We start from the raw sequence: 24,650 nt of genomic DNA, 5'->3' as shown, positions 1-24,650 counted from the left end.
AACACCTGCTTCCGAACATCATGATAACCATAAATATGCATAAAAATGTAGGGTATGTAAAGTCTGTTTTTCTTTCAGTATTATTAGCTCACGAAGGCGCCAAGTAAGCCATACAGCTGTGATGGCAATCAGTCAAGTTTACTAATTTAACATTGTAAGTTGGACTTGAACATCGAATTAACGAAGTGACCAATAGAATGAAGGACCTAACTCTTAACTCACCAATCTGGAACATCATGCGATTGCTTACATGTGCATAAATTCACATTGCTTTGGCATATGATCCTCATGAGATTCACATATATAAGACAAGGACGGCCACTGATCTTTCACAGCTTTGCCAGTCGAAGGTAAGTGTTTGAAGAAGTTGTAAATCCGTAAAGCACTTTGCTTTATGTGTGTGGAATATTGGCGCATGTATCTTTTATCATGAAGATTTCTAACTTTGAATAGAACTATGTAATGGCAAAAAAACAAACATTGGAGCATGAAGTGCATATTTGCATTTCATGGTATAAACGTATTTCAACTATTTGGAATGCATTGCCATATCGCTTTGGATATACAAATGACACGCTTGAATGCACATGGCCTTCCGCTGCTGTTGATTTAACGCCGTTACCCAAACATGCCAGATGGAGACCACTTGTCCAACTTCACCTAAACGATTTGTCATTTTATAATAGCTTCTTATGTTTTGATACTTTGTGTGCTTAACGTTTTACCAACGTATGCATACATTGCAACCACTTCATTTGGCTTTCAATAGTATTCATCCGTAATCTTTCACAACTAAATTAATGGTGTTATCTTTCCTAAACCTATATTTCCCTCTCCTCAGCTGCAGTCTCTCTACTTTCGTCTTGGTGTGAGCCTCCAACCAAAGAGCCACCATGCCTGCCTACGGTCCCTCACTCATGGACCAGCCGTCCGAATGGTTCCTAGCGGGACAACCGGACACCATGCGGAAAATGAAGACGGCTCCCTACGATCCCAAGAAGAACTTCTGGGCTCCTGATAAAAAGGAGATCTTCATTAAGGTCGAAGTCAAAAGCGAGAAAGGTGATGACGTCACTTGCGTGGGTGAGGGGGGAGCGGTAAGTTCGTATTTTTATTACAGCTATGATAAACCGCATGTGTGGAAGTTGTTGCTGCTTATTCTACTGTCAAAACGTTGGCGTAATGTACACGATGGGCGCCATCATCACGAATGTCCATCAAAGAATTATCCTTCACACTTTTTAGTATTACCCTCATTTGTTTATCTGTTACATTGGCTGTGGTGCTGCATCAAATATGACATACCTTCAGACGTTACTATTTGTCAGATTTAGCAGTGTTACATGTACTTTTATGTCTTGTATGTATCTGAAGATATCGAGTTTTGAAGTTTCGCATTCATTTCACCACCAGACTGTCGTCGTCAAGAAGAAAAAGTTGCTGCCACAGAACCCGTCCAAGTTCGCCTGCGCAGAGGACATGGTGAACATGACCTTCCTGCACGAGGCCGCTGTGCTGGGTAACCTGAGGGAGCGTTATGAGAACACTCTCATCTACGTAAGAATTTTTAATGAAGAGACCTACAACACTTTCTGCATCTTCCAGTTTGTAGGGAGACTCCCTTTTCAGAAAAGACGATGATTTCTTAAAAGATGTATTTTGCAAAAACATATAAATGGTTTCTTACAGTTAGTATGAATTTACAACATCTTTTAAAACGTTCCCTATTTTTCTTTTAGACCTACTCCGGCCTGTTCTGCGTCGTGATCAACCCTTTCAAGCTTCTGCCCATCTATACCGCAAACGTGGTGGACATGTACCGCGGCAAGAGGCGTACGGAGGTGCCGCCCCATCTCTTCTGCGTGGTGGACAATGCCTACCAGAACATGGTGTCAGGCAAGTGTCTCGATAGTTGACCAGAAAAGCACTGTGATGAACGGACCAAGAATATACTTAGAGCTTGTAGGGACAGGAGGCTTCTGCGCCCCAAAACTTTAAGGATCCACCCCAAAGATACTTGATCAAAGACGTCTATATACCTGCATTGCGGAATGTAGTGGCATGAAAATGAAAGAAAGAACGCGTTTTTTCGGCTATTCGTATTCTATATAAAAGAGACTTAGACCATAAGACCATGAGTACTTGACGTTGTATTCACTAATGGTCATATTTCCTTCCAGAACGCCAGTGCCAGTCTTGCCTTATTACGTAAGATATCTTCATACTTTATATAGCAAAGTGCTTCTGGTCTATGTTTAAATGATATAAAATGTCCTCCGCTTTTTGTACTTTCATTTTATTTCATCCTGTGCTATTCCTTCATAATGATTTCCTAACCAATAGCCTGCATTGTGACCTATAAATCAGTGGCGAGTCTGGTGCCGGGAAGACTGAGAACACGAAGAAGGTTATTGCGTACTTGGCCATGGTTTCCGGAACTCCCGGTGGTGGCCAGGAGAAGAAGGTAAGTCTTTATATTAGCATACATTTATTTTTGCGAGTGATTACGCAATTATAAATACGCCAAATTGTCGAGTAGTTTTCTTTTTTTTTCTGCTGTAGGCTGGTTGATTTTTGATCTCGAACAGCTAGGAAAAGAATACGATTTGCAACAAAAAACGTAAACGAGTGTCTACCAAGACGTTTAGTATTCCGCATGGATTAGATCTATTGCTATCGTATTCTTACTTTGACTATTTTCGCAGATCGGTCTAGAGGAGCAGATCGTGCAGACTAACCCTGTACTGGAGGCTTTTGGTAACGCCAAGACCGTGAGGAACAACAACTCCTCTCGATTCGTAAGTACCAAAGGAGTATAAAAGTGAAGACACGCTGATCCCTTATTAAAGATATAGATGGCAATGCTACATCAGCCATTACGTCAAGTCTTGGTCGCCTTGAGGTACTTGGTATTGTTGTTATATCTATACTGAGTCCTTCCACAAGCTGTACTTCAACTGAAGTTATCAAACAAGTCTACTTTCCCCTTCGAAAAAACAGATTATAGATGCCTCAACCCTCTTGACCTTTGAGCTACATGGAAGATCAGTTCAAGTAAAAGAGTGAGAGCACTATTTGAAATACCTTACATGTAAGTACAATATGTTTCTGGATCATATTACTGGGTGACTACACAGCCAGTTAACGCCTCTATTCCAATTTACCACTCCAGGGTAAATTCATCCGTATCCACTTCACCAAGATCGGAAAGCTGTCCGGAGCTGACATCGAAAGCTGTAAGAACGTCATTTCTTATCATTTTCTTTGTAATTACTGAAGGTCTTACACATATCATCGCCTGTGCTAGTGAAGCAAAAACTAACACACATCTGCAGTGATACGTTTTGTAATATTTTGTTCAAGATACGTTAAAGCTACTCACGATATATTTCTTTCTTTGGTTGATTTCATCCAGACCTGCTGGAGAAGTCCCGTGTTGTGGACCAGCTGCCCGGCATGGAGCGTGGTTACCACATCTTCTTCCTCATCATGTCCAACGGCATTCCGGCTGTCACGGGTAAGGAACACTGATACTGGGGAGAGAGAGGAATTAACTTGAGAAAAAATATCTAAGCTAGCGTTGTTTCTCAATTCATTCGACTAATGAACAATCATTGAGGCAAACGGCATCCTTTTTGCAGATACATAAACGGACACTTATCACACGGGGATCTCTGTTTTATTTCAAAATGGGCAGCTACATTGAATTTGAATACAAAACTTTCAATGCTATCTTTCTTGCACCCAGAGCGCATCATGACTGGCACGGACCCCTCATTGTACCACTTCGTGAAGGAGGGTGTGTACACCGTGGCCGGTATGGACGACCAAGAGGAGATGCGTCTAACGGACGAGGGTTTCGACATCCTGGGTTTTGCAAACGAGGAGAAGAACAGCGTGTACGACTTCTGTGCCGGCATCCTGCATATGGGAAATCTGAAGTATGTGGACAAGAAAGAGCAGGGAGACTGCGACGATCCTGCTCGTAAGTTTAAGAAAAGTTTTCGCCGTTTAAGCAATATACATATATCATATCTGTAAACATCTGAAAGTAAGCTTCACAGTTGTAGAGGACAAGTCTCTTCTTTGATGTTTTATTATTTAATTCACAGCGAAATCATCGTTCGGTTGTTCGTGATCATTTTACAGCTGCGGAAAAGGCAGGTCGTATGTTCGGTGTCGATGGTATGGGACTTTTGAACAACATCTTGAAGCCACGTGTCAAGGTCGGCAACGAGTTTGTGACCAAAGGCCAGACCGCTCAACAGTGTATGAACTCCACTAGTGGTTTGGCCAAGGGTATCTATGGCAAGATCTTCAAGTACCTGATCGACAAGTGTAACGAGACCCTGGCTACTGAGCACGAGAGAGCCTTCTTCATTGGTGTACTGGACATTGCTGGCTTTGAGATCTTTGAGGTATTTGTTAAAAAAACACATGAGAAATTGTTTGAAGACGATACATATTTTATAGATGATCTGGCAGATTACTCGTTAATCTCTTCCTAATACAAAGTTTCTGTAACCTGATACCTTGTTTCTCTTGTAATATGACCTTTTCCTTACAGCTCAACAGTCTCGATCAGATCTGTATCAATTACACCAATGAGAAGCTGCAGCAGTTCTTCAACCACCACATGTTCGTACAAGAGCAGGAGGAGTACAAGGCCGAGCAAATCGAATGGACCTTCGTGGACTTCGGTATGGACTTGGCCGCTTGCTTGGAACTGATCGAAAAGGTTCGCGATAATTCTTTTATATTTTAATGTTCTCAGTATTGAAAACCATTAGCAAAATTAGCATCCTCTACGTGAATAAAGTACTTCTTGCCTGTTGATATGTGGATTATATAGCTATGTCACAAGATGAAATAATGTGTGTTTACAGAAAGGAGGCCTGCTGCCAACGCTGGAGGAACAGTGCATCATGCCTAAGGCTAATGACCAGACCTTCATCGAGAAGCTGCACAACACTCATCTGGGCAAGCATCCCAAGTACGGCAAGCCCAAGCCAGGCAAGAAGAAGTACGAGGCTCACTTCGAGCTGGGTCACTACGCCGGACCTGTGGCCTACAACATCACCAACTGGCTGGACAAGAACAAGGACCCCGTGAACGAGAGCGCTGTCATCACCCTGAAGGGCAGCAAGAACCCGCTCATGCCTCACATTTGGTCGGACTACCAGACAGCAGAAGAACAGGCGGGTCAGTATCTATCACGTGTGTTTGATACGTATTTCTTCTACTTACACTTGTATTACATCGTACTAGTACTTGTTACATGTGTTGGATAAACAATGTTTAATCATGCGCTTGCAGCTGACAAGAGCGGTGGCAAGAGGAAGAAGAGTGGCTCCATGCAGACTGTCACTAGTGTTCACAGGGTAAGATCACATTAAGATGATTATACATATATCGTATCATATATCTGAGTTATTTTAATGACAGACTATAAATACTATAAATATTTTGACTCTCTGGCATTCAAAACGTAAAACTTTTTCCTTGTTCTCTATGTGTTTTCCCTAGGAGCAACTGGCTTCATTGATGGCCAATCTACACGCCACCTACCCCAGCTTCGTGCGTTGCCTGATCCCCAACGAAATCAAGACTGGTGGTATCATCGACGGGCCTCTGGTCTTCAACCAGCTGACTTGCAACGGTGTACTTGAGGGTATCCGTATCTGCCAAAAGGGATTCCCCAACAGGAGCATCTATGCCGACTTCTTTGACAGGTGCAAATGATACATTGTATGACCGTTTTTGTTTTCGCTGCATATGGTATATAATTATAGTAGAAAAGGATCTGATTATTTTGGTTCTAGTCGCTAAAAAGTTCATGTATAAATATCTAACATCTACGCCTATAGGTACAAGGTCCTGGCCGCTGAATTGTTTGACCCCAATGAATTCTTGGAGGGGAAAGAGGCCTGCCAAATGATCTTGGACAAAATCAAGCTGGAGAAGACCAGGTATTCCTGTGGTCTCAACAAGGTGTTCTTCAAAGCCGGCACCCTGGCTATCCTCGAGGAGATCCGTGAGGAGAAGGTCAACGAAATCTATGTGAAAATGCAAGCTCGCGCACTTGGCAAGAGCCAGCGGAAGAAGTTCATGAAGATGTTCGGTGCAAGGTGAGTCAGCCACTTTCTCTAACGACTTCAAATTCATATACCTGTAGACATTCTAAGTATCCTATATTACAAGGACGGTTGCCTAAGCGCTGTGAAAGCCCAAGTACTGTGAACGTGTTGAATATGACCTGATATAACCCATTTATTTGGCCCATTGCAGAGCGGCTGTCGGTATACTGCAGCGCAACATCCGCGCATGGTTCAGGCTGCGCAACGACTGGTGGATCAAGATGTACCAGGCCCTGCAGCCCAAGCTGACTGGAGGCATGGCAGAGGAACTGCTCAAGGAAACCAAGATAAAACTCGCGGTACATTTCTTGAATTTACACTATATTTCTTGACTCCACTTTTAAACAAAATACGATGCTTTCAACGAGTATTTTCCGTAACGTAAACCTATCATTCAGCGTACGCCGTATACTAAATCCAAGTTACATGTCAGGGATTAAGCATGCATCCTCAAGCACAAAGAGTATATGGGTTTAAGATTCTTGGCCCAAGAATACACTAATACTTCACACTTTCTTGCAGGCAATGGAAAAACACTATGAGAAGGTTACCCAGGATCGGGCTGAGCTAGAAGCAAAGTACAACGACGTCCAAGCCGCAAAGGACAGGATTAATGAGTTGTTGTTCAACGTAAGATTCCTATATTCAATCAATAGTGCAACGGCTATTGTGGCATAGCTAACCAGACATGCTTTAAGAGTTGACATGTCGACTAAAATGTACTGTGTACTATAATGAATACATAACACAGCTGTATTGACGGAGAGTTTACACGACATGAATATGTACCACATGCACATACTTTTAGTAAGATTTCACTGAGTCTGAGAGTATTGACGCATTGTATAGATTGTATCTTGAAACTCTATTATATAGTATATTGATGAAGTTCTTCCATAGGAGAGAGACATCATGCTGAACGGCGAGGAGCGCGTGAACTCCCTACTGAAGGAGAAGGCAGAACTGGACGCCCAGCTGCAGGAAATTGAGGAGCGCGTGGAGGATGTGTCCGACCAGAACAGGCAGATGGAGTCCAAGAAGATGAAGGTACAATATTGTCAAGATCACCTTTGCTCTTGAATTTGACTTGAGTCTTTTTGACTGACGGAAATCGGCACCAGCGCAAACTAGCGTCCATAGTATACTCCAACAAATTTTCTCCAACAGGCAGAGCAGGAATGCGACGAAATGAAAAAGGAGATTGAATCCATCTCGCTCAAACTAAGCAAGAGGGAGAAGGAGAGGCAGGAGGTGGAGGACAAACTGCGCGCCATGACTGAGGAGGTGGCCGTGAACGACGAACTGATCGGCAAGCTCGGCCGCGAGAAGAAGAAGCTGGAGGAGCTCAATGCGGTAAGTCGTGACATATGAATAACGCTTTCTAATTCAGACCACCTTACAGTGAACGGTAGAAACCAATTGGTGTGAGACAAGAAGTACGTCATGAATGCATCACTTACTACTTACTTTTTCTTTTTCTCCCTATCAACAATCAAATGAGACTGTTGGGCAGGATAATGATATTTTGTCTTATGATTAATCATGATAGGATCATGAACTTATTTGCTGTCTGAAACTTTCAGCAAACCCTGGATGATCTCCAGTCAGAGGAAGATAAGACCCAGAACCTCACAAAGCTCAAAGTCAAGCTGGAGCAGACCCTGGACGACGTAAGAGATACTCTAAACTCTACCTGGGTCAACTATGCTATCTTTTATGATTTACCCACCAACCAAGACTCACGTACCATAATTGACGTAGCAAAGTTAATGTTGTCTAAGCAAACGCGTAAGAGTACGAATGTCAGTGTCATGCGTCTCTTATGATCAATTCTTAATCTTCCTTAACCAGATTAGTTACCAATTTCTTTAGCTCGAGGACAACCTAGAGCACGACAAGAAGATCCGTGCGGATGTTGACCGCGTCAAGAGGAAGCTGGAGAACGACCTGAAGAACGCCCAGGATCTGGTGGTTGAACTGGAGCGTTACAAGGTCGAGCTGGAGGAGAAGTACAAGAAGTGAGTGAATGAATCCGTTCATAACTTCTCGTCAAACTGCTTAATACTTCTGTTACGACACCAATGAATTTACAAGACAGCAAATGATAATAAGTCCCTTGTTTATGATATTATCAGGAAGGAGTTTGAGATCAACGCCCTGAACACTAAGGTTGAGGACGAGGCTTCACAGGCAAGTCAGCAGCAGAAGAAGACTAAGGAGCTGCAGGGCAGGATCGAGGAGCTGGAGGAGGAACTGGAGACAGAAAGAGCTGCCCGTGCAAAGGTACTTTGCAATTATATGAAAGGTATACTCCGACTAAGGTGTCTAGATAGTACCGTGATGAATAAATAAACCCTTATCCTGATTATGATGCTTAGTATCTGACTATTCAACTCATGAAGTACCGAAAGGCCTATAATGTGTCGATTTATCGCTCATCTAAAGGCAACGTGGTCAAGTATACTTTCAATCAAAATTCACAGCTGGAGAGGCAGCGCGCCGAACTCTCGCGTGAGTTGGAAGACATCGGTGAGAAGCTGGAAGAATCTAGCGGTGCCACAGCTGCCCAGGTTGAGCAGAACAAGAAGCGAGAGGCCGAGCTCCAGAAGGTATGAGATATTTACAAAGCTAGCAAAAAAGGCAAAGAAAATATGTACACTGCATCAATCAAGTTCTTTACCAACATGACGTATGAATCGAGACTAAAAGAAGTGAAAAGGCATCTAGCTTCATATCCATAAAACGTCAACCTCTCACACAAAAGCAGTTGATCGTCTTTTGACATACATTGATTTTACATTGCTTCGGCCATTTTACAGGTTCGTCGTGAGTTGGAGGAGGCTACCATTGGCCATGAAGCTGCCACCGCCAGCTTGAGGAAGAAGCACAACGACACCGTGGCGGACATGACTGAGTCAGTCGAGAATCTGCAGAGGGCAAAGACTAAGCTGGAGAAGGAGAAGAACTCCCTCAGGGTGGAGGTCGATGATCTGGCTTCCAACGTTGAACAAGTCACCAAGCAGAGGGTTAGTACAATTTTACGCACCCCTTTGTTTTTATTCCTTTCTTCATACGTACGATATGAACCTCTATAAAGAACCGAAGTATTTATTCATTTTTCAACATGCTTGATATAAATTACCAAAGCAAGATGCAGCAAAAGAGGCCTATACTGCCATATATGGTATTGTGCCTAGCCGTATTTCCTATTTCTTACACATTTGCAAAACTACATTGCAGGTCCAAGCTGAGAAAATGAACAAGCAGCTTGAAGATCAATACATTGACGCCAATGCAAGGCTTGAGGAGAATGCCCGTGTCGCACAAGAACTGGGATCGCTGAAGTCACGTTTGACCGCCGAGAACAACGACCTGCAGCGTCAGCTGGAAGAGTCAGAAGGAGTTGGAAACCAGCTCAGCAGGTATGGTGCAAGTTAGCTTTATACCAGATAGACTATTAGATACTAATGACGACTATAGAACAGAATGATTTACACATACATTATATGATTTATAGAACCAAGAATTGCAAACCAGCTAAGAAGGCAAATCCTTGAAGATTTGAAATAAAACAAAAAATGATGGTGGTTTGTTATTGCAAACAAAGGAAGCTGTCAGATGTTAAACACACAGAATCTATCTTCAACAACGCAATATCTTATACGATATCTGACTATTTCATATGCCATGCTTTCAGAACTAAGAGCATGCTCACACAGCAGATGGAGGAAGTCAAACGCCAGCTCGAGGAGGAGACCAAGGGCAAGAACGGCCTAGCCCACCAGCTGCGTGCTACTCAGTCCGACTGCGATGCTCTGCGTGAGTCCCTGGAGGAGGAGCAGGAGGCCAAGTCCGAGATTCAGCGCAACCTGGCCAAAGCTAACTCTGAGGTGGCGGCCTGGCGCTCCAAGTACGAGACCGACGCCATCCAGAGGACAGAGGAGTTGGAGGAGGCCAAGAAGAAGCTGGCCGCCAGACTGCAAGACGCCGAGGAGCAGGTTGAATCCGCTAACGCCAAGTGTTCTAGCCTGGAGAAGACCAAGAACAGGTTGGCTGGCGAGGTGGAGGACCTGATGTTGGATGTGGAAAAGGCCAACACACTGGCGTCTCAGCTGGAGAAGAAGCAGCGTCTGGTCGACAAACAGATGACCGAGTGGAGGCAGAAGTGTGAAACTCTCGTCGCCGAGTTGGAAGCATCCCAGAAGGAGCACCGCGCCTACCAGACCGAGCTTCTGAAGCTAAAGAATGTCTATGACGAAGGCATTGAGGCCCTTGATGCCTTGAAGAAGGAGAATAAAACCTTGCAAGGTATGTATTTCAAAAACCCATTTCTTTGAACAATACCGGAATTATATACATCAACACTTTCATGTATCGCTAATGTAATAATAATTCTTCCTTACACAGAGGAAATCAACGACCTGAACGACCAACTGGCGGAGAGCGCAAAGAACCTTCACGAACTTGAGAAGACCAAAAAGCGCCTGGTCGTTGAAAAGGAGGAGCTCCAGAATGCAGTGGACGAGGCTGAAGGTGCTCTCGAGATCGAGCAGGGCAAAGTAAGTCAATAGCAAACCTTATCAAAATTATCAGATGCTGTAAACAGAGGAATAAGAGGGCCGGCACCTGGGTTATATATAGCAGGTAGGCATATTTCCTACAACATCTAAAGCAGGGAAGAAACATATTGCTATACATTTAGTATGCGTAATGCAAACTATAATAGTTGATTTAACTACTTTTTTACAGGTTGTCAGAACTCAGCTTGAACTGGCACAGCTCAAGGGTGATATCGAGAAGAAAATCGCCGAAAAGGATGAGGAGTTTGAAAGCTCGCGGTGAGTTGATGTACTTTCTTGCTTGTTTGATTGATTGATTGATTGATTGATTGGTTGGGATTGCAACAATACGATACTCGTGGATCACAGGCAGCAGTAGATGATGGAAGAAACACGGTGTTAACAGTCGTAATTGTGAGCGAGCTATCAAGCATCTGCAGTTATCTGCAGTTAATTCCCTATCAAACATAAGCTTCAGATTGCGAATGTTTGATGCTACGATCATTACTTCCAGATTTGATGCTGTATACATTTTAATCCTCCAGAAAGAACCAGGCTCGCGCCGTGGATAGCGTGCAGGCATCTATCGAGATCGAGAGCAAACAGAAGGGAGAAGCGCAGAGAGCAAGGAAATTCCTGGAAGGACATCTCAATGAGGTTGAGGTTCAGCTGGAGACCGCCAACAGGTCCAACGCTGAGGCCAGGAAGACCATTGCCAAGCTGCACTCTCAAATCCAGGAGATGCAGGTATCTACAGGTCTTCGGTGTCTTTTACACCCTTCTTGCATAGGCGAAGTAATTGTACAGTACATCTCATTTACAACTTAAACGTGCTGGAGATAATCTGTACTGATTGCAACTATACTTCTGGTATATACAATAACATTAACAAATGAAGACAATAGATGTTCTCTCCTCCTTCAGGTTACTATCGACGACGAACAGCGACAGCGTGATGAGATCCGTGAGCAGTACAACATGTCCGAGCGCAAGTGCCAGATGCTGGTGGCCGAAGGTGATGAGGTGGGTACATGGATAAACTAAACGAGTTGGAATTTATGCATTGCATAAAAGGGACAAAACAGTGATGTTATATTGCACTTTTGAAGCGCATTTCCGATTTTAAGGACAACTTTTATTCCAAGGTTCGCGGTGCACTGGACAACGCAGAGAGAGCTCGTAAGGCCGCTGAATCTCAGCTGGTGGAAACCAACGAGAGGCTTGGTGAGCTGAGCACACAGAACTCAGCCCTGTCCGGACACAAGCGCAAGCTGGACGGTGACCTGTCGCAGATCCAGTCCGAACTGGAAGAGGTCATCGGTGATCACAAGAGTACCGAGGAGAGGGCTAAAAAGGCCATGGCTGACGTATGTAAAGGCGACGTTCTTGTACTGTATGTCCCTTTTTCTTATTCGAAAAGCTTTGTATAAAATACAATTGACGAAAATATCTATTTATATCCTATAAATCAGACCTCCCGTATGGCCGAAGATCTGCGTGTGGAGCAGGAGAACTCTCAGCACGCCGAGAAGGTCAAGCGCACCATGGAGGCCAACCTGAAGGATCTGCAGCGCCGCCTGGATGAGGCTGAGGCCATCGCACTCAAGGGAGGCAAGCGCGCCATCCAGAAGCAGGAGAACAGGGTAAGTGTGGAGTTATGTTGGTATCTGATCTTTGAAGGGGAAGAAATGTATTACATTTGCATAAGGCAGGTAGATCTTGAAAGGACAATAATCAGATACCAAACCTGTTGTGAAATTGTGAGTAACGGACAATTTTCATTTAAGGGGCATTACGATCATTGCATAATTGTTCAGGCTTTCAATATCGATTCAAATGTATTTTACGCCGTCATATGGCTAGATCCGCGACCTGGAGAACGACATTGCCCAGCAGAGCCGCCTGCACCAGGAGGACCTGAAGCAGCTGCGTAAGAACGAGCGCCGTCTCAAGGAGATGAGCTTCCAGGCCGAGGAGGACCGCAAGAACCAGGAGCGCATCCAGGAGCTGGTCGAGAAGCTGCAGCTGAAGATCAAGACCTTCAAGCGCCAAGTGGAGGAGGCTGTAAGTATCTCCCTCTCAACAATTTAAAGTTATGATAATGCTGTTCATTGCATTTTGCGTGTCACGAAATTTACAATTTTCTCTCAAAGTTTTATCTACATGTATATCTATCACCTGACATTCCAACGATATCCAATTACTTTTCATTGGACACAGGAGGAGCAGGCATCGTCCAACTTGGCCAAGTACCGCAAGGCCCAGCACGAGTACGAGGACAACCTGGAGCGTGCCGAGATTGCAGAGGGATCCCTCAACAAGCTTCGCTCCAAGTCTCGCGTGTAAACCGACAGCCACTTGTGAAATTGTTTCACTTTTCAATTTAGATGTTTGATCACCTCAATCTGCTCTGTCTTTCGTTTCCTCCGTTGGTGGTTTTCTGAAATAAAATGTAGTCTCACTATAAATAAACTTTGTCTTTCCTCACTAAATTTATTTTCAAAAATTCAATCTCTGCAACTGGATTAAAAAAACGTAGGTTTACTCCCGGGCGTTTCGAGTGACATCCATCCATCTTCAGCGTCACTAAAATGTACTGGCAGAAAAATTCATTACATCTAACTGGAAAAACCGGTTGAACTTGTCAAAGCCACCAATTCATAATGATCGAATGCAAATGCAACTCATTTGAGTGTGCAAATGAAGAAGGCTGATGGAGATCGACCGGTCACTCGAATCGTCCAGTGAACCTTTAAAATCCAGCTATGTTACATTGTCTTTAAATATGGTTAACGGTATTCTCTTTGACCCAAAAATATGAAGCCCTAGCTAGCTGTGTCACCCAGTAAAATTATCACAGCGTTAAGTAGAAAGATCACACCAGCCAGAAGAACAAGACATTTCCTAGGCACATCATGGCAGACAACAGAAAGTTATCAATAAGCTGTAAAACTGGACACCATTAAGCTGATCTGAGAATTGAATTGATAAAAAATTGAAAATTGATAATGATACCGAGATAGCATCTAACACATACAAGACTTTCCTTATAAAAAAAAAACCTCGAATTCTACAAAAGATTGTTCTCCGGTATGAAGGGAATTGGCAGTAGGATATAGGGACGGGCAGAAATTAAGATATATTGGATTGTTTTCTCAACTCTCTGATTTTCCACTTGACATTGTATCAGAAACACTATATTTCCCTCTAACCATGGATCACTGTGCAAGCAATCTAACGCCTAAAACTACCTTATATATGGACACAGTGAAGACAGGAGTACAGCGGTAATGGACAGGTCACCTTACAGCTGCAGCGACCGATGCAAAATTCAGGCAGCATCGAAGTCATCTTGGAATAGGACAAGGCAAGCCATAGAAAGTATATCAAAGATTGCAGGCGAAACTGTGAAACGTAAGATGCGTCACTTACTACATTGACGCTTGCTACCATATGCTGCAAAGCAGCTGACTGAAAGCGTATGCTCTCAAAACTACACTAAATCTATTCTAATCTATCTGTTCATGGGCACACGCAGAAGAGACCTTTAAAGTTGGATTGTCGTCATAAGATTATAGCAAAACAAACTTACAATGTCAATGAAAAGGTTACATGTGCAATCGTTTTACTTTACTGATACCCTAAATATAGGTACAAACTATGTTGGGCTCGCAAAAACTTAGGTGCTGTGTGGGGTGCTGATAATCTGTCATACACAGATCACTGATAACTTCCACACAATATGACCCTAGTAAGCCGTCGGAATCCTACTCTACTTTAGTGTCTGACCGAAGAGCCTGGAGGGAGTCAAATGACAGACCACACGTAGTCATACATGTAGACATTTGACGACGGTGTGCTGTTGGTTATACATCATTAAATTTACATCATTAGAATTGAACTGCAAAGTTCTAGTCACTGTTTGAACAGTGTACAGTCACCGTTTCAATGTCGAAATTTATACGCATATCAGTTACTGTGTATTAATGACATTAATGATGCTATTCTAATATCTGTTTTAGGCGTAGAGTAGGGCGGCCCTTCTCCCAAGAATACCCCGTCATTGACAGCCAAGGCAGATGATTGCATTTAGGCCCCTTTCTGCCATGCCCAACATATCGTATAAACCGAATTTTGCGGCGCGCAGCTGTACTGGTGCTGTACTATTAGGAAGCAACTCGTAAAAATCACCTCGAACCTGAAACCTTTTTTGATGAGATATAAAGGAAAGGTGACGAGAACGAATTTGCAAAACTGCCTTAGGTCTCATTCTGACAGCTTAAAGGGGTATTTTGATCAATGAGGGTATTCAATATGCCTAGTCAAACATTACAGTGTACTAAAGGACAAAAAAAGTATTCTTGCGCCAATGGTTATTGATATGGATAATGTTAGCTATTCGCTACAATGCATCTGAAATAATGACACCAGAATCTACGTTTAAGGAACAAAGAATCAACTTCACTTGTGAATACACTGACCTTCTCTTCCACCACCTCCACCACTAAAAGCGAAATACTTGAGTATAAACTCCAAAAATCGTGGTGCGCGGCTGACGGGTTACTATAAATGATGGTCGGTATTTCGGTTTGGAAGCGCGCGCATAGCAGCATCTTCAACTTCACCTTCATCAAAACATCGCTGCGTCATTGGATGCCATCTAAGCACATTTGACGGCAAATATGTGGAGAACTCAAGTTATGTAGTCAAAGCAACTTCATTACTGGCGACAAACTTGTAAATGACCAGAAAAGAAAACGTTTTTAAGAAAATATTTCTTATCCGTGAAACTTTCGATAGAAAACCACCTAAGTCACTTTTCTTTAATTTCGCTTATTCGTCGAAATATCCCTGCACTGCCAAGCTTTATACTATTTGTATCCCCATAAGATGGACGCGTTTTTCCAAAAGCTCAGAACTATCGGAAAAGCTACCAAATAGTACCAAAAAGTAGATAAATAACCAACAGTATGGATTTGAATCCTGATATAACTCGAAGTTGTTACTCACAACGCACAAAAATGTCAATACAAAAATGCGACTTACACATGGTCGTCAAAGTGAGAACATCGTGCATTTTAGCTTGAATGAACGCAAGGCTTATTGAAGCAACGCATTTCGAATACTCAACTCACAACAGGAGCGAATGATGTAAAGGAAATAAGTTTACAAACGTTCAGATCCAAGTTTTTAGTATTTAATTACTTCTGACTAACAAGGAAATACATTTAAGAGATCAACTAAAATAAGCCTAATCCAGTCTTGAAAAATGAAGTTTTTCAGATAAAACCAGGTACAGGCTGCTAGAAGTGAAGAATACTTGGAATCCAACATCGGGGGTTCATTGCTATAGGTTTCGGGAGCGCTTAGTTTCAACAAAGACACATACAGAATATATCTTAAAGAAGTCGAACATGCCCGTAAAATTGAGGTCTACAAACAAGTAATTCCAAACTTGTTGCCGCCGCGTATTGATATAGTCAAGATCATAATTCTAATCATTTCATAGGTTACAAATACGTTTTAAGTTTTAAGGCGAGGTTAAAGTCATGATTTTAGCTGCTCAATTTGTACCTTCCAAAGAAATGCATCGTTTTAACAATCTGCACGTCTACAAGTAATGTTGACCATTCCCTGCATATCATCGTACTACATTAAGGAAGCTAATGACACGCTCCAAATGAAAATGACTTACTCTTTTTCGCCGACACAGCTAGAAGAGCTCCAACGTCGTACAGTTTGATATGATTTTCAACTATAATAATTAGTAACAACAAAATAAAGATCGCGGTGGATGCATATGCTCTCTGCCGGGTGGTGTTTTTTAGCCAGCGCGTAAGTGCTAATATTGCAAAACGTCTTTCTTGAGTACAAGAGCAGCTGAGTCAATCTGAGGGATTTCAGATTTGACAGCACTTATGTGAAGATTTCGTGAGGTATGTATGACGAGACAAATTCACGGCTATTGCGAGACACATGTGGGACAATTGCTGCAAAAGAATGCAAAGAATGGGCCTAAAGTATATGTTCCAAGATACATGTTCAATTTGGTCAAAAACAAGTTGTGCGAATGTATCAACGTAGGATTTTCAGAAAAGAAAATTAGATAAAAGAGCAACCCGTCGCTTAATTACCCTAAGGGTAATTTGGAATGACTACTCCGCCCTTCATTTGATAAAAGGAAAGTCTACATCACTGAATCTCCAGCCATAGTATCTTTCATGAAACGGGTCGCCATGTCAATCTGGTCAGCCATTTTGTTGATTGCAGAGCGCCCGAGGTTTCAAAGCACTAATTTGAAGTTTGGTATCATGTAAATGTGGAAATACCGAATGTCTGTCTTTTTTCACACAGCTTTCACATCTAGGACAACATGGTACCACTGGTATTGGGTTACAACGAAATCCATACCGCTTAAAACTTGATTGTGGAGCAAAGTCAAGCTTGTGTGCTCCCTCTGCGAACATTTCCATTTAACATAGACGTGTTAACAAGTGAAATATATACATGAACTCACAGTAAACGTTAACAGCAGGCCATAACCTTGTAGACGAACTTTTAGCGCTGTACATACCCGACAAGCTGTAGAATGTGAACTTTGCAATGTGATGTTTTTCTTGTGGTAATTCTAGATGGCGTTCAGCGCTATATGACCTAGTCAGCACCTGCTTCCAAACCGTCTGATAACGGTAAAAATACATTAACATTTAGGGTATGTGAAGTCTGTTTTCATTCGGTATTATTAGACCATGAAATTGCTAAGTGTTCCATACATTTGAACACAGCTGCGACAGCAATCAGTCAAGTTTGCTAATTGTAGAGTGGCCTTGAACATCGAATTAACGAAGCGACCAATAGAACGAAGGACCTAATTGTTAACTCACCAATAGAGCATCATGCAAGTGCTTCCATGTGCTTAAACGGCACATTACTGTGACATATCATGCTCATGAGATTCGCGTATATAAGACGGGACGGCCACTAATCTTTCACAGCTTTGCCAGTTGAAGGTAAGTGTTTGGAGATTATGTGAATACATCAAGCGTACATTTCACTTTATGTGATATCTCTTACCACGAAGTATTATAAACCCTAAATTGTTTTGGCATCAGAATTGGTGCCATGGACTCGCTTAATTCATTTGAAAAAACATTATTTCCTGCTCTAGTTCAAGTTTAAAGCGTTTTCTTAACATTCCAACAATCTATTGTATTTTTTTTTAGTTAAACTGAATCTATCCTTTATATCGCATAAAATGATATCTCATAAAGATCTCTCATATCCTTAATATCGCATATAGTGATATCTGTTACCACGAAGTATTATAAACCCTGAATTGTTTTGGCATCAGAATTGGTACTAGTTTAATTTCATGGAAAAGCGATATTATTTCCCGGTCTAGTTCAAGGTCAAACAATTTATTCCATTATGCGTTTAACTGAATATATCCTTTATATCGCATAAGATAAATAAATACTTCAACAACCTCTATCCCCGTCCCGCCAGCTGCAGTCTCCTCTTCTTTCTCCTTGGTGTGAGTCTCCAACCAAAGAGCCACCATGCCTGCCTACGGTCCGTCACTCATGGACCAGCCGTCCGAATGGTTCCTCGCGGGGAAACCGGACGTCATGCGAGCGCTGAAGACGGCTCCCTACGACCCCAAGAAGAACTTTTGGGCTCCTGATAAAAAGGAGATCTTTGTCAAGGTCGAAGCCAAGAGCGAGAAAGGTGATGACGTCACCTGCGTGGCTGCTGGAGGAGCGGTGAGTTTGTTTTGTCAGAGGCTAGTCATTGTCAAACTAACTTTCACTGTTTGATCATCATTTTTCGTTGCTTGTTGTTCATTGAGTACTATGCTTACACAGTTATCGGACGCTGTAGTATGGTGACATCATGTGACTTCCTGTTATATATCTGAGTTCTGTAAACTTGAAGATATGAAGTTTCAAATTTCCACAACTGTTGTCATTAAGAAGACAAACAGCCAATTACAGGCCGGCCTATTCCATACCTCTAGTCCACAAATAAATGTTTTCAAAATTTGCACATTCGGCTGGCGTATCCGTCCAACCAACCAACCGTGCCAACCACGAATTAATCTCTGACGATATCCTCCCAAACCCATTCCTAACCATGGTTGGGGGAAGGAAGGGAGGCCATGTTCGGCTACTTGTAACGAGGGCTCCATTGTGTTTAAAGATACGAAGTTTTGAAGTTTCGAATTTCTTTCCCACCAGACTGTTGTCGTCAAGAAGTCCAAGCTGTTGCCGCAGAACCCCTCCAAGTTCGCCTGCGCAGAGGACATGGTGAACATGACCTTCCTGCACGAGGCCGCTGTGCTGGGGAACCTGAGGGAGCGTTATGAGAACACTCTCATCTACGTGAGTATCATTGAATTAAGTGGTCCACATGAGTAGCTGCATTTTACACTCTGTGAATAGACCCGCTTATCCGTCAAAATTCTTTCAAAAACAAATCTCAAAACAAAATGACCTTCAGAGTTCAAGTCAGTTTGAAACCGTATCTTCACATGCGAAAAAATTAGTTATTATTTTGATAATTTGCAGAGTAACCAAACGGTTTGGACTAAAAGATAAGTGGAAGAATTATTTCAAATTTACATTTCAAGACAAGAACATCATTCAAAAAGTTCCTATTTTTTCTAGACCTACTCCGGCCTGTTCTGCGTCGTGATCAACCCATTCAAGCTTCTGCCCATCTATACCCCGAACGTGGTTGACACGTACCGCGGCAAGAGGCGTACGGAGGTGCCGCCCCATCTCTTCTGCGTGGTGGACAATGCCTACCAGAACATGTTGGCAGGTGAGTCAGTAGGGCTTTATGCTTACCTTTAAAGTCTAACTCATGCTTGTGATGAAAGGACCTTAAGGATCTACCAGTAAATTGCTCGAGTAAATACCAACATAAGATGGAAAATGAATTTCGGTTGGTTAAAACAAGTCGCCAGGGATGCCATTCAGAGGACGTATGTGTTCCCGGACAGTGTTCTGGGGTAGGCTTGTAGGCTTGTAGGCTTGCATGTTTTAGCTGATGCTGTTATTTGCTTTTGGAATAAACTCGGTACATTTATTCATTTTGCAAATTGCATGGTGAATGCTTCTAGCAATTATCTTACTATGTAAAAAGAGGAATTCTATAGGAAAATGACCATAAAACCTTGTATCTACCATGTCTACTAATCGGTATGTTTGTTATCCTTCTTTTAGAACGCCAGTGCCAATCTTGCCTCATCACGTAAGATCTTTTCATAGTATATGTAATTTTAAAGTTTCTTGTACTATTGACTTTATTTAATCTAAATACTGTTCAACGTTCTCGACAAAATATACTCCATTGTAACTATGATACATTTTGCCTCTAAATCAGCGGCGAGTCTGGTGCCGGGAAGACTGAGAACACGAAGAAGGTTATTGCGTACCTGGCCATGGTTTCCGGAACTCCCGGTGGTGGCCAGGAGAAGAAGGCAAGTCTTTAATACAAAAGCGTTAAACATATACTGGCAAGGGACTCGTTTTAAAAAAAGGCTAGCACAGCTTTAGCCATTTAGTTGGGTACTTTTGCATCAAAGCTCAGCGATGGTGCCATAAAAAAGAGTAATACTGTTCATGAACATTTCTCGCCAAAGGTTTCAATGTTCATAATTGGTTCCCGTCGCGGTTTCCGACAGTGGTTCTACAGAACTGACAGAACTAGCAAGATGATATTTGACTTAGAATATCTTTGCAGAAGAATCGCAAATGATCGTCTACAAATACGTCAATATTACACATATCTATAGTTATTATATGTTTGCTTGTTTTACTATTTCTACAGATCGGTCTAGAGGAGCAGATCGTGCAGACTAACCCTGTACTGGAGGCTTTTGGTAACGCCAAGACTGTGAGGAACAACAACTCCTCCCGATTCGTAAGTACAGCAGGCTACTTTCTAGTGACCTTAAATGCGATTACCATTATATTATGATGATAAAGATACCAATAGTGTAAATATTGCTTTGCAGCTTGAATGTCAGATCATTCCAAGTACATATGTACTGCATTTATTCATTAGTACATGTCAACCTCCAATAAAAAACATTTTTTTCTGTGTTAACTATGTAATAAGAAGACGGTAAAAGCTTTCATGTTTTCATTGACCACCTCCAGGGTAAATTCATCCGTATCCACTTTACGAAACCAGGCAAGCTGTCCGGAGCTGACATCGAAAGTTGTACGTACCGTGATTCCTATTCATTCCTTACAAGCTTACTGAAAGCTAACTCAGTATTGATTGACTATTTCAACCACAAAATTCCTTCAAATAAGACAGTATTCTATCGAGTAACGCATCATATCCACGTACTGTGACTGTTTATAGCGCCGTGATAACAAATGATTTTGCAAAGCAGGACAGGTATGAACATGTTCATTAGTAATGTTCATACATTGTTGTTAAAAAGTTTCATGTTTTCTAAAAAAATTGGGGGTCATTCAAAGGTATATATTTAGAATATCTTTTAAGTTAGTCATGGTATTATTTAACATATCACAAATCATCAAGATGCAATAACGTTACACCATTAATAGATACATACATTTAAGTCACTCACTTTTTTTAATACATCCAGACCTGCTGGAGAAGTCCCGTGTTGTGGATCAGCTGCCCGGCATGGAGCGTGGTTACCACATCTTCTTCCTGATCATGTCCAACGGAATCCCGGCTGTCACGGGTAAGGAACGCCCAAGTGGCTAACGCTACGTAGATGGATGAACAAAAACGGGAAAACTGCTATAGATAGCTTACCTGCGAAAACTGTTATAGATAGCTTAACTTCGTTTACAGTAAAAAAAATAGCTTCACAACTTGTTACAAGTACTAATACAAATGTACGCTTTAATTAGCCGATGTTCATAGTAATGCATAATGTAATTTTGATAAGATACGAAAAATGGCGTTCACCAAAAAAAAATTCACGCAAGCTTAGTCGAAATATTCATCACACTTTGTTGTTTACAGAATGGGGCAGCTACGTGAAGTGTGTATTAACCGTGATTCAATCCTATTTCTCTTTCATACAGAGCGCATCATGACTGGCACGGACCCCTCCCAGTATCACTTCATCAAGGAGGGTGTGTACACCGTGGCAGGTATGAACGACCAGGAGGAGATGGGCCTGACCGACGAGGGTTTCGACATCCTGGGTTTCTCGAACGAGGAAAAGAACAGTGTGTACGACTTCTGTGCCGGCATCCTGCATATAGGAAATCTGACATACGTAGACAAGAAAGACCAGGGAGACTGCGAAGATCCTGCTCGTAAGTTCTCGCTGTTCCAACATATCTCAATATTTACATCGTTGCCACTCAAATTTAAAAATGAAACTTGGTTATGACTTCACGTGGGTTACCGGCTATCATGTATGTTGTGGTAAAACAAAGCTTCCTATTCTGTACTATATAGGTGGTAAAATCTTTTCGCCTTTGTAAAGACCAACCATCCAAATAATTATGTTTTATGTGAGATCATACCAAAACAATCCGTTACCTATTATCACTTTACAGCTGCGGAGAAAGGAGGCCGTATGTTCGGCGTCGATGGCATGCAACTTTTGAACAACATCTTGAAGCCACGTGTCAAGGTCGGCAACGAGTTTGTGACCAAGGGCCAGACAGCTCAACAGTGTATGAACTCCACTAGTGGCTTGGCCAAGGGCATCTATGGCAAGATCTTCAAGTACCTGATCGACAAGTGTAACGAGACACTGGCTACTGAGCACGAGAGAGCCTTCTTCATTGGTGTGCTGGACATTGCTGGCTTTGAGATCTTCGAGGTGAGCTTTTTCAGACAGTAACACGAAAAAGTGACAAAAATTGACAGTGAAAGTGACAGAAATGATACCCATATCAAATAGTAGATGGTGTCTCTAGTTTCTGTAAATAGATTTCATGTTTCAAATTTGTTTATCCAGCTCAACAGTCTCGATCAGATCTGTATCAACTACACCAACGAGAAGCTGCAGCAGTTCTTCAACCACCACATGTTCGTACAAGAGCAGGAGGAGTACAAGGCTGAGCAGATCGAATGGACATTTGTCGACTTCGGTATGGACTTGGCCGCCTGCTTGGAGCTGATCGAGAAGGTTAGAGGAGTTCTTTGTTTTTGGCGGTGAAAAGCCTTCAGCAAAAGCAGGTAAATGTGTAAAAATAGTTACAAATAAAGACGTCATATACTGACGTATGACTCAAAATTCCCGGCGATACACTGTCAAAGTCACCTTAAAGAAAGATTACATTTACTATGACATTTCATGACATTCGGAGGACTTTGGTCATTGTGAAGTCTTCCCGTGAACCATAGAAAGCCATCATCTTGGTGCATTTTGCACTTACCGGTCTTGGCTGTTAACATTTGGACTCTACGTCACCAGATGTATACAATGATGTGTGTTTACAGAAAGGAGGTCTGCTGCCAACGCTGGAGGAACAGTGTATCATGCCTAAGGCCTCTGACCAGACCTTCATCGAGAAACTGCACAACACTCATCTGGGCAAGCATCCCAAGTACGGCAAGCCCAAGCCAGGCAAGAAGAAGTACGAGGCTCACTTTGAGCTGGGTCACTACGCCGGACCTGTGGCCTACAACATCTCCAACTGGCTGGACAAGAACAAGGACCCAGTGAACGAGAGCGCTGTCATCACGCTGAAGGGCAGCAAGAACCCACTCATGCCTTTCATTTGGGCAGACTACCAGACAGCAGAAGAGCAGGCTGGTCAGTTATCTTCGTATAACTGTCTGTTTTACTGATGCTTTTAAATATAGTTCTTTGAGTCAGGTTACCCGTGTAATGTTAGTTACACATTATTTCAACTTAATCTTGCAGCTGACAAGAGCGGTGGCAAGAGGAAGAAGAGTGGCTCCATGCAGACTGTGACCAGTGTTCATAGGGTAAGATGTTATCCAGCAAATAACACATAACAAATATCTAATTTGATTGTGAGTGAAAGGTACTTCAATATCTCTTGCATCGCTTACGCCTCAATTGAAACACATTGCTTCGTTAATTCACTATGTATTTTCAATTCAAACAGGAGCAACTTGGTGCCCTGATGGCCAACCTCCACGCCACCTACCCCAGCTTTGTGCGTTGCCTGATCCCCAACGAAATCAAGACTGGTGGTATCATCGACGGGCCTCTGGTCTTCAACCAGCTGACTTGCAACGGTGTACTTGAGGGTATCCGTATCTGCCAGAAGGGATTCCCCAACAGGAGCATCTATGCCGACTTCTTCGACAGGTGCAAAAGATACATTGTATGATGGCTTGGTATATGTGCCTTTGCAGCCAATGTCAAATACATGGCAGTAGAAAATAATCTGGTTACCTTAGCTTTAGCCGCTAGAAGATGTCATGTATATAAAAATTCCATCTTCACCTACAGGTACAAGGTCCTGGCCGCTGACTTGTTCGACCCCAACGAATTCTTGGAGGGTAAGGAAGCCTGCCAGATGATCTTGGACAAAATCAAGCTGGAGAAGACCAGGTATTCCTGTGGTCTCAACAAGGTGTTCTTCAAGGCTGGCACCCTGGCTATTCTTGAGGAGATCCGCGAGGAGAAGGTCAACGAAATCTATGTGAAAATGCAAGCTCGTGCACTTGGCAAGAGCGCGAGAAAGAAGTTCATGAAGATGTTCGGTGCAAGGTGAGTTGTCTATTTTTCCATAATGACGTTATAGCTTTTACCAGCAAAGACAAAGTTCTCTCTGTGCTAATGTTGATACGAATTTTAGGTTACACAGATTTTGCCTACATTAACTTCGCTTGATAAATGCTACCTAGTACATGTACATGCTTGTTCCAGATATAATAAAGGGTTAATGCCCCGGCCCGAGGTGTATATGGTGAGATAATCCCTGGTCAGGTGCGATAACCACCGAATAAACCACCGAGGTCGCAC

The 24,650-nt window shown here is 42.5% G+C and overlaps 1 protein-coding gene and 1 pseudogene across 1 annotated transcript in view; both read left to right on the top strand.

Annotated features, from left to right (window-relative positions):
• The first annotated feature begins 893 nt into the window (after positions 1-893).
• Positions 894-13,144, top strand: LOC118416240 (annotated as a pseudogene).
• A 5,058-nt stretch (positions 13,145-18,202) lies between these two features.
• The window catches only part of LOC118416239 (myosin-7-like), a 17,095-nt gene continuing 10,647 nt past the window's right edge, over positions 18,203-24,650 (top strand). The window contains exons 1-15 of the mRNA XM_035821324.1: positions 18,203-18,459; positions 18,934-19,077; positions 19,363-19,519; positions 19,924-19,951; positions 20,084-20,180; positions 20,531-20,623; positions 20,863-20,926; positions 21,324-21,425; positions 21,775-22,011; positions 22,258-22,526; positions 22,665-22,835; positions 23,150-23,465; positions 23,577-23,641; positions 23,785-23,990; positions 24,135-24,395. Coding sequence (XP_035677217.1) covers positions 18,256-18,459; positions 18,934-19,077; positions 19,363-19,519; positions 19,924-19,951; positions 20,084-20,180; positions 20,531-20,623; positions 20,863-20,926; positions 21,324-21,425; positions 21,775-22,011; positions 22,258-22,526; positions 22,665-22,835; positions 23,150-23,465; positions 23,577-23,641; positions 23,785-23,990; positions 24,135-24,395 — 2,414 coding nt within the window. The 5' untranslated portion in view covers positions 18,203-18,255. The remainder of the gene's footprint in view (positions 18,460-18,933; positions 19,078-19,362; positions 19,520-19,923; positions 19,952-20,083; positions 20,181-20,530; positions 20,624-20,862; positions 20,927-21,323; positions 21,426-21,774; positions 22,012-22,257; positions 22,527-22,664; positions 22,836-23,149; positions 23,466-23,576; positions 23,642-23,784; positions 23,991-24,134; positions 24,396-24,650) is intronic.

This window comes from Branchiostoma floridae, chromosome 5, assembly GCF_000003815.2.
Source record: "Branchiostoma floridae strain S238N-H82 chromosome 5, Bfl_VNyyK, whole genome shotgun sequence".
In the NCBI taxonomy this organism is placed as follows: domain Eukaryota; kingdom Metazoa; phylum Chordata; class Leptocardii; order Amphioxiformes; family Branchiostomatidae; genus Branchiostoma; species Branchiostoma floridae.
This window is presented reverse-complemented; position numbering and strand designations above follow the sequence as displayed.